Source organism: Capsicum annuum, chromosome 5, assembly GCF_002878395.1.
Source record: "Capsicum annuum cultivar UCD-10X-F1 chromosome 5, UCD10Xv1.1, whole genome shotgun sequence".
NCBI classification, from domain to species: Eukaryota; Viridiplantae; Streptophyta; class Magnoliopsida; order Solanales; family Solanaceae; genus Capsicum; species Capsicum annuum.
In genome coordinates, this window is record NC_061115.1 from 17,254,950 (window position 1) to 17,269,540 (window position 14,591).

The window sequence follows — 14,591 nt, forward strand, 5'->3', positions numbered from 1 at the left end:
TATTTCTACATATTACGTACTACTATTGCTTCTATCAATATACCACTGCTGCTACTACTACGATTAATTATTATTATTATTAATAATAATAATAATAACAATATCTTAATAAAATTTTCATCTTAATAACGTTTTATTAATAACGTTAATTTAATATATTGCTACTACTATCCTTAATAACGTTTTATTAATAACGTTAATTTAATATATTGCTACTACTGTCCTTAATAACGTTTTCTTAATAACGTTAATTTAATAACGTTAATATAAAAACGTTTTAATAGCATTAATTTAATATACTACTACTACTGCGCTTAACAACCTTTTATTAATAACGTTTTAATAACGTTAATTTAATAAACTACTACTACTGTCCTTAATGATGTTTTATTAATAACGTTTTAGTAACATTAATTTAATAACATTAATTTAATAATATTAATTTAATAATATTTTAATAACGTTAATTTAATAATGTTAATTTAATAACTTTAATTTAATAATGTTTATTAAAACTATAATTTTTTTATTTATTATTAGTATAGTTTTATCTTTGAGTCTTAAGTCGGACGACTATCGGAAACAACCTCTCTACTTCTCTTGAGAGGTAATGGTATGATCTGCGTATACTGTACCCTCTCCAGACCTCATTAAATGGGAATATACTGGGTATGTTGTTGTTGTATAGTTTTATCTTTGAATTAAAAATAATAAAAAAATAATAGTAAAAAATCATTTAAATATATAAAAAAAATTAGGAAAGATATAATAGTTATTTTACCTTTTTCTTTACTGTTGGAATGTTTAAATTTTTAATCTGATGCGTTCAGTTTTGTGTGTATAATAGTATTTTGTCACATACGATGAAAAGTTTATTTGTACAAAAGTTGGCATTATGGATTTTGTGAACGTGGTCAAACTCTAATACGTGTCCTCCCTTCCCATTCAGGCTAATCTATCTCTTCTCCCTCTTTCTTTGCCTCTTCGATGTGTGTCTGTATCGAAGAAGAGAGTAGACAAGTCTGTACAGGTACTTTTTTGGATTATTTTGGGTTAATCTTGAATAATTATTTCTAATGGAGGAACACATAGTTTGATATTTCAATGGAAACACACTCAATTTAATTGCCCAGATTGAATTGCAAGATTTAAGTTTATAGGTTTAATCATGTCGGTGGTTTATTTATATTTTCTTGTTTTCAACTTTAGCTCAACTTTAATGTGAAGTAGGAGGGATTTTCTCTCTCTCTCTCTCTTGTTTTTTCCTGCTAATTTGAGGGTTAGGAATCTTTATGCAGCTAGTTTTTGCCATTTTCTCATCTGGGTCGTGCTTACTTTCTGCTAAAAGAAAACTTGATTGCGAGTTTTGTTATCGTTGACCAGTGATTGATCAATGTGCTTTGCTTCATTTTCCTTCTACAACAAGTTCTCTTGTTTCGTTTTTATTTGAGCTGTTTTGGTCATTTTCTTATCTGGGTCGTGCTTACTTTCTGGTAAAACACACTTTGTTTTGAGTTGCGATTGTTCAACAGTGGTTCTCTTTTGTATGTACACAAGGTTGTTTTGTATATAACGTTGGTGTACAGGTACATTTTTCTGTATTACCTGATTTATTTTCCAACTTCAACAATTTTTTTTGTTGATGGTTTATTGTTTTTGTTCTGTTTTTTCTTTATTGTGGCTGCAGTTTTTATTCGCTAACTCACGTGGTTGTGTTACATTTCAATTACCAGGTAATATTTTCCTCCTGAAAATTCAATTTGTGAATACTGGTATCCTCATAATTCTACGTGAAAGTGAATAACGAATTGCAGTCAGAGTTTCCCCCCGGCAGTGAGAACTAAAAGTGGCCAAGTTGGGTATTTGTTTGGGAAAAAGGGACATCAAGAATTAGTGACATACAACTTCTGTTAGTGTTGTGTAACATCTTGTTCTGTAATATCCAACTCATCAACCATTTCAGTAGCAAAAGTTAGTGTTGTGTCATTCTCTGTGTCAAAAGAAAATAAATGTTTTTTTTTTTGGGTAACACTGTAAATATTACTATTGACGAACAGAACAACACCAAGAACAAACTAAAGAGCACCTCTACCAGTTATTCCTGTATTAGGGAATATATGCAAGGCCTCAAGAAAGTTGTTAATTACATGTAAATTCTATTCATGAGCCCACTACATTTAAGAAGTTTCCTATAATGACAAGGTATAGTTAATCTAACTAAAAGTTCCTGCTTTATCTGAGTGATGACCCTCTCCAGATGTGCACTTTGTCCTTGAAAAATCCTCCTGTTACGAGCTCTCCATGTGAGGTAAATCAACGCTTCCCATACTGCTGCTACTATCTTCTTCTGAAAGCATTTCCAATGCTTCCTCTGAATACTATCAAAGACTTGCTGCACATTCCCTTGCGGCAGATGAATTCCAAGCCAATCCAACAATACTTGCCTAATAGTTTTGAACCAGCTGCATTCAGCAAACAAGTGTTTGGCAGTGTCACTGATGAGGTACATAAACAGCATGTCGCATCGTCTACTTGAATGTTGAGCTTGATTAGTCTACTTTTAGTAAGTAATCTCTCTTTCGCTGCTAACCATGCAATAAACCTATGCTTTGGTTGAGATATTGAGTTCCAAAATAAATTAGCAGACACCGATTTCCTTTGAGTTCCCAGCAGAGCCATGTAGCAACTCGTTATAGAGTATCTCCTCCCACTCGTATGCTTGCACTGTCCTTGAGTATACCAAGATGACATTTCACCCTTTAACGAATTCAGCTTCTTCCAGTACCAAGTACCAACTACAGTCTTGAGGTTGTCTATGTTCCCAGAAAGTTGGGTCAGTTTTTTTATAAATGCCATGCACCCATTTCACCCACAACGAAGCTTTATCCACCACAATCTGCCATACTAGTTTATTTACCAATAGCAGCCAAATTCCAAAGTCTGCTACCTTTGATACTTAGCCCACCATTACCCTTAGGCATACATACTAAATCCCACACCACTAAATTGATCTTTCTCTTCTCCTCATTACCTCCTCATAAGAATCGTTTGCACCTGTTATCTACCTCCTTCAATACACTCTGAGGTAAAACAAATACTGCAGTCCAAAGATTAAAGATAGAAAATAATACCGAGTTGAGAATTTGCAATCTCCCTGCATAAGATAACTGTTTGGCATACTCGGTCCTTATCCTACTGGTGATCTTGTCTATCAGCATATTACAATCTATCTTACTCCACTTCTTGGGGGACAAAGGAAACCCAAGATACCTGATGGGAAAAACCCCTATATGTGATAGATCAATTTCATTTGCTTCATACTCAAGTTGATGGTAGTACGAATCATTATCTGGTTCATTTCCAAGATAACCAAGACAACCATTTACTATAGAGTTGTTATCACTTCATCTTGCTAGAGATTAATGTGATTTTTAGATCCATTTTGTGATCCACGTGACTTAGATAAGAATCCTATATCTTGCCGACCCAATGTTATTCTAATTGAACTTTTTAAAGATCTTGATCGTTGTTAAAGCGTATTTTTGCTGGGAGAATTGATTAGATGAATACTTCTTGTTTTCTGGGAGGGGATATGGATTTTTTTTTTCAATTCTTGATTGGAGCCGCTGCACTGTTTGCTGGGAGGGATTGTGAACTTTTTTAAAATTCTAAATCAGATGCATTGAAATTCTCAGTGTCATAGTTGACTATAAAGTTGAACTTACCCTCAACGATGTTAATATCATGAAATTCCATAACTCAAAACTCCCTCTCCTCTTTGTGAAACTTTTTTTGAAAACGGTAACTTTTCTCTTTGTGAAAATTAATAGTGATGGAAGTTGTGTTAATGGTAATTGTGGAGGAGGCGGTGTTGTAAGGCACAACAGTGGCAAAATGATTATGGCTTTTCCATTACCACTAGGAAGAGGGATCAGCACAAGTAGAAGCCAGAGCCTCACTATTTGACTTTAACTGGATTAATATATCCTCATACAAACAAGTGATGATGAGTTAGACAACACAAAAATTTTACGACTACTCAAAAGTATAAGGAGACCTCACTTAGATTTTGTTTAAACAAGAGTTTGTGTGTGCCAACAACTTTCACATGTTAAGGGTGGAGGTCGATGATAGATCTTTGTATAGGTTGATTTTTCGGGCTTCATTGGTACTAGTGGATTTCGCAATTTTATCGAGTCAAAAGAGTGTCACAACATGGTCTCCATTACCTTAGCATGTCACACTCCATCTTTTAAAGCCAGGGCGATTAACCGACAATAAGATTCCTTCTGTTAATTAATCTTGTTGGTATCTTTTTCTCCTACATTTGAACTAATCTATACCTATCTAACAAGAGGGAGTTGCTCGGTGTTATTTCCTTCTATGGGTACGCAGAATCTGTATTTGTAGAACAACAACTTCAACTTTAGTTCTATGTTTAAAAACAAGAACACAATGAAGTGCAGTAAATACCCTCAATACAAGATCAAAGTGATCTTTCTAAGAGGTGTATTTGAATTTTAGAAATAAAGATGAAAACAGAAATGGCCAAGTTGCCCGAATTCACGGACTTTCCTTAAGGAAATAATTCCCCTCACTGTGCCCGAGGTTGCGGAATTTTCCTCCCAGGATAAATGGCCAAACAAACCAATTATAGCGGTACCTCAAACAATTGGAATATCTTCGAACGCACAGAACTTTTTTATTGATCACACAGAGTAATTTTAAAGTCAGGAAGAATTTTGTATTCTGAAAATTTCGTATCTAAACCTGTGAATGAAAGCAGGTTTATATAGCCATAACATGCCTCTTTGAAAAGGTGGCATTGGTTCAATTAAATGGTGTCTCTTTTCTGGAAATTCATGTCCGTTTATCCAAAGAACATGTCTTTTCCTCAACAGGCATACTAGTTCACGAAACAGTGTATCAGTTCACGAAATAGTGGCACCAGCTCACGAAACAGTTGAAAATTTTACTGCGTTTGCGTTTTCCCTTTGGCATTTTTCGGAATTCAAATAAAGTTTGTCCAAAAAAATAGATCTCATCGATCGATCCAAATCCGAAGCCGAAGCCGAAGCTGAGCCGAGCGAGCGACGACGACGGCGCGAGGCATCTCTATTTTCTTGCCTTACTTATCATGTGGAGTAAGTGTTCATTATTATTAACACTCCAAAGTTCCCTTCTCCCACCAATGTGGGAGACTTAGTGAACTTTTCAATTTTGAGAGTACACTTTCCAAATCGGTGTCTCCTTCCCTCCACCATTTTTTTCTCCATTTTCTATTCACACTTAGAACCCAACAATCCCCCACATGAATAAGGAATGGCTTCTTTTCGTAAAAGTTTTACGGATAAGTATGTGATCATCAAGCAAAGACTGATTGCATCTGGATAAGTGGGTTTCCCTTTGAACTTTCCGTAGTAGACATGCATCGGATGCACTCGGTCAATCGGTAGATTTGATATCTTTGAGCCGTCAAGCTTTAATGTACACCTAGACAATACATGTCACACAACCAGCCTTTTAGCTTTTATGGTTCTCACGGTTTTGTTCTTTTCAGCCATGAACACGTCCCGGTTTCATGAGAGCTTAGAGAATAGGCCTTTACTAACATTCTCTTTGAAGCGGCTTCCACTTCGCCCTCACATAGGTGATTTCTAAACGTTCAATCCTATAGATTAAACTATTTGGTCAAATCTGCTAAATTTAGATAATCATTAAAAGACTTTCACTTTAAGTCTCATCCTTGATTACTATACATTGTCTACATCATGAGAATGGGTTGGGTAATTAACAATGTTGAACCTTTCAGACACAACTTTGTTTGATCTCCTTGAACCTAGCTCTTGGGATCTCCAGTCTGCTAGGTAGAGTTACCGCCATGCTGACTTGTCCTAGGCCTTAAACCCATTTCCTTGGATGTCCTTTCCACTCCTTCTCTAGATTAGCCTATTGTAAGTGGATCTGACACATTATTCTTTGACTTTACATAGTCAACAGTGATAATTCCACTAGAGAGAAGTTCCCTAACGGTATTATGTCTTCGTCGTATGTGACGAGATTTACCGTTGTACATCATGCTCCCTGCCCTACCTATTGCCGCTTGGCTATCACAGTGTATACATACTGGTGCCACTGGCTTGGGCCAATACAGAATATCTTCCAAGAAATTCTGGAGCCATTCTGCTTCTTCACCGACTTTATTCAATGCGATAAATTCAGATTCAATTGTAAAGCGAGCAATACAAGTCTGTTTGGATGATTTCCAAGAGGCTGTTCCTCCACCGATAGTAAATACATATCCATTTGTGGATTTTACTTCGTTCTATCCGCTGATCCGATTTGCATCACTATATCCTTCAAGTACCGCAAGATATTTATTATAATGCAAAGCATAATCTTGAGTGTATTTAAGATACCCCAAAACTCTTTTCATTGCCATCCAATGAGTTTTGTTGGGATTACTCGTGTACCAACTCAATTTACTAATAGCACATGCTATGTCTGGTTGTGTACAGTTCATTATATACATTAAACATCCCAATACTCTTGCGTACTCTAATTGTGAGTCACTTTCACCTTCATTCTTTCGAAGTGCAAAGTTCACATCCAATGGAGTCTTGGCAATACCGAATTCCATATATTTGAACTTGTCAAGTACTTTCTCGATATAATGAGACTGTGACAATGCTAACCCTTGTGGAGTTTGATGGATTATTATACCTAAGATCACATTTGCAACTCCGAGGTCTTTCATATCAAACTTGCTCTCGAGCATTCGTTTGGTTGCATTTATGTTAGAAATGTCTCTGCTGATGATCAATATATCATCCACATATAAACAAACAATGACTTGGTGATTTGGAGTGTCTTTAATATATACACATTTATCACATTCATTTATCTTGAATCCGTTTGCCAACATAGTTTGGTCAAACTTCGCATGCCATTGTTTAGGTGCTTGCTTTAGTTCATACAATGACTTAATAAGTCTACACACCTTATTCTCCTTCCCTGGAACCACAAAACCCTCAGGTTGTTCCATGTAAATTTCTTCCTCCAATTCTCCATTTAGGAAAGTGATTTTCACATCCATTTGATGGATTTCAAGACCATATACCGCAGCCAAGGCAATTAACATTCGAATCGATGCTATCCTTGTTACTGGTGAGTATGTATCGAAGTAATCAAGGCCTTCTTTTTGTTTGAAGCCTTTTACTACAAGTCTTGCCTTGTATTTGTCACTAGTACCATCCGCTTTCATCTTCCGTTTGAAGATCCATTTAGAACCTAAAGGTTTATTTTCGGGAGGAAAATCAACCAATTCCTATGTATGGTTGCTTAAGATTGAATCAGTCTCACTATTGACTACCTCTTTCCAAAAGGATGAATTTGAAGATGCCATTGCTTCCTTAAATGTTTGAGGCTCATTTTCTAAGAGAAATGTTACAAAATTCGATCCAAATGAAGTAGACGTTCTTTGACGTGTACTACGTCTTGGATTTTCTTCATTATGTACATTCTCACTTGGTTCATCTCGAGGTCGTATAAATCCTCTATTAGACTGTTCATGTCTAATTTTATACGAGTAAATGTTTTCAAAGAATTCAGCATTGTTTGATTCAATTACTGTATTTTCATTAATATCCGGATGTTCGGATTTATGAACCAAAAATCGACATGCTTTATTGCTTTTAGCATATCCTATAAACACACAGTCCACCGTCTTAGGTCGTATTTAACCCTTTTGGGCATAGGAACTTGGACCTTTGCTAGACACCCCCACACTTTGAAATATTTCAAGTTGGGTTTCCTTTCTTTTCATTTTTCATAAGGAATGGATTGTGTCTTACTATGGAGAACTTTGTTGAGTATACGATTGGCTGTAAGAATAGCCTCCCCCATAAGTTTTGCGGTAAACCAGAACTTATAAGTAAAACATTCATCATTTCCTTCAAAGTTCAGTTTTTTCTTTCCGCAATTCCATTAGATTGAGGTGAATACGGGGCCGTAGTTTGATGGACAATTTCATTCTCTACACATATTTACGCAAAGGGAGATTCATATTCTCCGCCCCTATCACTTCTTATCATTTTGATTTTTTTGTCTAACTGATTTTCAGCTTCAGTTTTATATTGCCTAAACGCATTTATTGCTTCATCCTTACTATTTAGCAAGTAGACATAACAATATCTAATGCAATCGTCAATAAAAGTTATGAAATACTTTTTCCCACCACGTGATGGTGTTGACTTCATATCACAAATGTCAGTGTGTATTAAGTCTACGGGATTGGAATTCCTTTCAACGGACTTATAAGGATGCTTTGCATACTTTGATTCCACACACGTTTGACGCTTTGAGTTATTGCACTCAAAGTTTGGCAAAACTTCTAAGTTAATCAGTTTTCGTAACGTGTTGTAATTAACATGGCCTAAACTTTCATGCCATAAATCATAAGACTCAAGCAAAGAAGAAGAATTTGAACTTTTATTTATTTCAACAGTCATTACATTCATCTTATAAAGGCCCTCGGTGAGATAGCCTTTTCCTACATACATTTCTCCTTTACTAATTACAATTTTTCCACAAACGGTTACATATTTGAATCCGTTCTTGTCTAGAAGTGAAACAGAAATTAAGTTCCTACATAATTCTGGAACATACAAGACATTGTTAAGTGTCAAGACCTTGCCCGAAGTCATTTTTAAGCACACTTTGCCTGTTCCTTCCACCTTAGCAGTAGCGGAGTTAGCCATGTAGATCATTTCTTCTACTTGGGCCGGAGCAAATGATGAAAACAACTCTTTGTTGGCACATACATGGCGGGTGGCACCAGAATCCATCCACCATTCGCGAGGATTCCCCACCAAGTTGCATTCTGAGAACATAACACACAGATCATCACATTCTTTGTTGGACTCAATCATATTAGCTTGGTCCTTTTTCTTGCCTTTCTTAGGGGCATGTCAATTGTGGACTTGTGGCCAATCTTGCCACAATTGAAGCATTTTCCCTTAATTTCTTCTTGGGTTGATTGCTTCCTTGCTCAACTTTCTTCCTTTTCTTAGAATTGTTTTGATCATCTTCTACAATATGTGCTCCATTAATTGTAGAATTCCTTTTTGACCTTCTCTCGGCAGCCTTATTATCCTCTTCAATACGCAGTCAGACAATAAGATCTTCAACAGTCATCTCCTTGCGTTTATGCTTCAAATAGTTTTTGACGTCTTTCCACAAAGGTGGTAACTTTTCAACTATCGCTTCTACTTGAAATGCATCATTCACAATCAAACCTACAAAACAGTTTATGTGAGTATTAAGAACCTTTTTAATTTGTTCAACGAAGTTATTTTTCAAAGATATATCTTCTGCTAGGAGATCATGTATGATGACTTGCAACTTCTGCACTTGAGAGACAACCGATTTGCTATCTATCATTTTAAAGTTCAGGAACCGTGCAACAAGGAATTTCTTAATTGCCGCATCTTCTGTTTTATATTTTCGTTCAATTGTCCCCCACAAATCCTTCGATGTCTTAGTTCCACTGTAAACATTGTAGAGGTCGTTTTGGAGACCACTCAGAATATAATTCCTGCAAAGGAAGTCTGAATGTTTCCAAGATTCTACAATTACGAAATGCTCTTTGTCCGAGGTTCCCTCGGGCACCTCAGGAGCGTCATCGCTAGTGAACCGTTGCAGACACAAAGTGGTGAGGTAAAAGAACATCTTTTGCTGCCATCGCTTAAAGTCAATGTCCGCAAATTTTTTAGGCTTCTCCGCCGATGCCATTGTAGGCGGAGCATTTGTGCGACTTGATGTGGCAATATTAGTTGCCCCCACAGACGTTGCCGCGTCTTGCATTTGACTATCGCTTGTTATTTTTCCTGTCACCACAAGACAAAAATTACTTAGTATTTTCAGAATACTACTTATAAAGTTAAGCAACTTTAAACTTTTCTTCTGTTTCTAGTTGACAATGAAGTTTTTATGACTTCCAATTGTCAACCGAATGATCTTTAACTTGTGATGAAGTTTTTATGACTTCAAATCACTAGTTAAGTTCAGGCGGAGTAGAAAGTTAAAACTTTAATCTCCAAAAACAAGCAATACAGATTCTGTAATAATAGCTTATTTCGTTAAGATTGTTATTTCCTTCTACGGGTACGCAAAATCTGTATATATAGAACAACAACTTCAACTTTAGTTCTATGTTTAAAAACAAGAACACAATGAAGTGCAGTAAATACCCTCAATACAAGATCAAAGTGATCTTTCTAAGAGGTGTATTTGAATTTTAGAAATAAAGATTAAAACAGAAATGGCCAAGTCTCCCGAATTCACGGACTTTCCTTAAGGAAATAATTCTCCTCACTGTACCCGAGGTTGCGGAATTTTCCTCCCAGGATAAAATGGTCAAACAAACCAATTGTAGCGGTACCTCAAACAATTGGAATATCTTCGAACGCACAGAACGTTTTTATTGATCACACAGAGTAATTTTAAAGTCGGGAAGAATTTTGTATTCTGAAAATTTCGCATCTAAACCTGTGAATGAAAGCAGGTTTATATAGCCATAACATGCCTCTTTGAAAAGGTGTGAATGAATTAACTGGTGTCTTTTCTGGAAATTCATGTCCAAAGAACATGTCTTTTCCCGAACAGGCATACCAGTTCACGAAACAGTGGCACCGGTTCGATGAAGTATTGCATCAATTCGAAACACTGATCCGAATTCGAATCCGAATCCAAATCCGAGACTTAGTGAACTTTTCAATTTTGGGAGTACACTTTTCAAATCGGTGTCTCCTTCCCTCCACCATTTTTCTCTCCATTTTTCATTCACACTTTCTTCACACTTTGAACCCAACACTCGGATGGTAAGCACCCTTCCTTTCCAACTCTAAGGTTGTGAGTTCGACTCACCAAGGGAGCAAAAAGAGTGGAAGCTCCTAGCCCCCTAGTGAGGGGTAAAAAAAGATAATCTATACATATTTTAAATGAGTTATGGAGCTCTTTCCCATTGGTCACAGTGCTGACACCATCATAAAGTAATTAAGTACTGATTCTTATTGAGAAGACTCTATTATATGCCTTATTGAACTACTTTTATGCTTTTCTTTCTTTTTAAATATTGACACTGTTTGGCTTCTTTCATCTCCATTAAGCATTTTTTTCCCAATCTAATGGCAGGGTACATAAACCCAGAAGTATTCACCCCAGTGCAGATGAAAACAAGAAAAGGGTGACACACATAAGAATATCTGTGCAAATTGTAGGCTAACGACATATTTATAGCCAGGATTTTTATCTCCATCTCCCTAAATATCGGTCATCTGAAATAAGACATTCGTAGAGAGTGTTGGCCCAATGTGCTCCATCTCATCATCCTTGTTTTTTCCCCGCATTTACATCACCTCTTCATATATCAAGACAATGCCTTAGGTTACAGCCGACTCATAGTTGCTACCGACGATATGCTTTCCATAATCATGGTAACATTACCCTTTCAATCCATGTCCAATCAGCATCTCCTCATCCGTACAGTAATTTGCAATCCGGCTGTAGTGCTATTGCTTCATCAAATGATGGAACAATATCGGTGATTAATATTGAAGATGTCATGGAAAAAGACTGGTCATTTCTTGAGTATCTAGATTCCAGCGAAGAGCATAAGCAAAAAATTGATAAGATCATAGCAGCAGGAGAGATTACGGAGACTTCTAAGGTTCTGATTGCAATTAGTTCTAATGAATTTGTTGATAGAGTAGTTGATCTATCGAATTTCATGCAATTATTTGTCGTTCATGGCTCCATTTTCATGTTAGCGTGCATCAAGGAAAAATATGACATGGTTAAGTGCTGGCAAGGAGAACTGATATACGTACCAGAGAAGTGGACACCTTTTGATGTTGTTTTTCTCTACTTCCTTCCTGCATTGCCGTTTGAACTTTGTCAAATTTTGGAAGCACTAAGAAAGCGTTGTTTGCCAGGTGAAATTCAGTCAGATTACTATACTTATGTATCGTGTACTACATTTGATCTTATGTTTTCATCAAGGCAAAATGATCCACGTTGCACAAATCTAAGAGGGATTGCTTGATGGGGTTTAAATGCTCTGATAGTTGCTTTTATATGTTCAGGTGCAAGAGTTGTGATTAGTCATCCACAAGGCAGGCAAGTGGTTGAAGAACAACAGAAAAAAATAGCCAGATGTGGTTGTTTCTAATTTGCCTGAGAAGATGTTGCTGCAAAATGTTGCTGCGGACCATTCATTTGAATTAGTCAAATTTGTAGATGAACCTGATTTTTATCTTGCTATTCTGAAATTCGAGGCAGAGAGAGCATGAACGAATAGGTTCTTCTCTTTAAACTTTAAGATCGTTCGAGGAAAAGAAGCGGCAATATGATTACTGTACTAGAGATTAGAACTTAAAAAGGACAATTTTGCATTTGTTTAATCGTTATTTCAGAACCTTAATGATGCAAGTAATGTATCGACCCTCATATTCGTTTTGTGAATCTTACTTAATTTTCCATTTTAAACCTTCCTGTAGTTTTTGTACGTGATTTATGACTTGTGAGGATGGGTGTTACAGATTTCGATGTGGTTCGGAAGTTCGGAAGTGATTTAAGTCATTGATTTGGTTCTTGAATTTTAAGAAGGAAAAGACTTAAATATGCCATTGAACTATCAAATGACTCATTTATGTCATCCGTTAAAAATTGGGCTCATTCATGCTATCGTCTAATAAAACTGACTCATTCATGCCATTACTTTAGTAGCTGGTTTTTAGAAAGCAGCTTTGTCACGTGGTAGCATATTAGAGGTCCACATTATTTTTTTAATTTTTTTTAATTTTTTTTATCCATTAAAATAGAATCTATCCAACTTTTTGATCCATTAAAAATTAGTTTGATCTATGAATATATATATATATATATATATATTAAAAAAAGTTTTAATTTTATTTTTAAAAAATGACGTGGACCTCTAATATGCTGCCATGTGGCAAAGTTGTTTTCTAAAAACCGCTTGTTAAAAGTAATAGCATGGATGAGCCAGTTTTGTAACGAAAATGGCATGAATGAGCCCAACTTTTAATTTATTTTTAACGGATAACATAAATGAGTCATTTTGATAGTTTAGTGGCATATTTGAGCCTTTTCTCTTTTAAGAATGTTAAGTTCGATCGCAGTCAACTTTTGGTCAATAGAAACTCCTGACAAATAATTATGACTCCTTTTCATTAATCACGGATAGAAGAGGAAAGTGGATCATGTAATGGATGGTCAAGATCCATGAGGGTCACAAACAAAGAAATCGAATTTGGGCAATTTGTCTATGGAATCCACCATATTCAAAGTTACTGCGGGATTGAACGAATCAAATCAAGAGGCTTATAAGCCAAAATTGATCTCCATTGCCTCTTACTCACAGTTACACAGAGTTTTATCTTTCAAAAGCACTTTTGAGGAGTTTTGTTAATCCTTCTACTCTGGCTTTATTTGTCACACTTGATCCATCCATGTAACTTGTGTGTTTCGTGGGCTTAATAATACATTGCATTTAAGTATTACTCTCTCCGTTTCGGGATAAGTGAATTGTTGGGGTATTTATTGGTGTTTCAAAATAAGTGAATCATTGAATTTTTTTTTAAATTTATTCTTATAATTTGACAACCAATTAATTTTTAAAAAGGCATTACAAGGTCATTTTTTTCTTTTTTTGGGGTAAAAATAAAAAATTGTATTAAATTTATGTCTTTAATATATTTTTTTTAATCCGTGTGTTAAAATTGAACAATTTATTTATTTTGAAACGAAGGAAGAATTATTTATGAATTATAGAGTTGACAATGCATGATTTGTGCCCCATCTTCAACATTGTGAAAAGCTTTTGGAGCCATCAAATATCGTGTCACACCCCCATTATGATTTATGGGGTAGGACGTAATTGGCATCCAACACTAACTGTCCGTCGAGCAAATTGAGAAACTAATTGACTAAGTTGTCAGAATTAATTAAATAGAAATGTATTCAGCTAATTTGCTTTATTCTCGATCCTTTGACAGCAGAAACAAGGCACTGCCAAATATCGTAGAGTTAAGTCAGTTAGGGTAAGAGACGGTTAGAATATTGAATTTACAGATTCTAGATTTTTAAAAAATGCAACTTACTAGGTTCCAAATATATTATTTATATATATATATTTATGAATTTTTTTAATATAAATACAGAATTTTGATTAGAAATATTAAATTCTCCAGAATTCGCAGGCCGCAACTAGAATTGTAGCTCCGCCTCTAGTTTGAGTGTTCACATGATCATTGTTAATAGCGGTGTCATCGGAAAATTACATTACCAAGATAGGTCAAATTCTAATTTTATGCGTATATATATACTAGCGAATCTATCCGCGCTTCGCACGAATTATGCATATATCTAAATATTATTTTTGTTTAAAATTTTTATTATCTAAATAACTCATTATATCATGAACTCTTAATTTATATATTGCCTATGAATTTCCATCACTTGAGAGTATTTAATCATCAATAAATATTTTTTAAAGCTATGTGAGTGAAACA

At 35.4% G+C, this 14,591-nt stretch overlaps 1 protein-coding gene across 8 annotated transcripts; it reads left to right on the forward strand.

Annotated features, from left to right (window-relative positions):
• The first annotated feature begins 881 nt into the window (after positions 1–881).
• Positions 882–12,565, forward strand: LOC107870380. 8 transcript variants are annotated; one of them, XR_007055438.1, is made up of 5 exons: positions 884–1,030; positions 1,688–1,733; positions 11,194–11,728; positions 11,829–11,993; positions 12,144–12,565. XR_007055438.1 is itself a non-coding variant. In XM_016716896.2 (5 exons), the coding sequence occupies exons 1-5, from the start codon at positions 988–990 to the stop codon at positions 12,227–12,229; spliced, it is 369 nt and encodes a 122-aa protein (XP_016572382.1). In that variant the 5' UTR covers positions 905–987; the 3' UTR covers positions 12,230–12,565. The 8 variants fall into 8 exon arrangements, 6 of the variants coding, with proteins under 6 accessions (XP_016572381.1, XP_016572379.1, XP_016572382.1 ...); XM_016716896.2 differs by lacking the exon at positions 11,194–11,728 and adding an exon at positions 1,558–1,586 and having other exon boundaries at positions 905–1,030; XR_001674128.2 differs by lacking the exon at positions 11,194–11,728 and having other exon boundaries at positions 882–1,030.
• Positions 12,566–14,591: the final 2,026 nt, after the last annotated feature.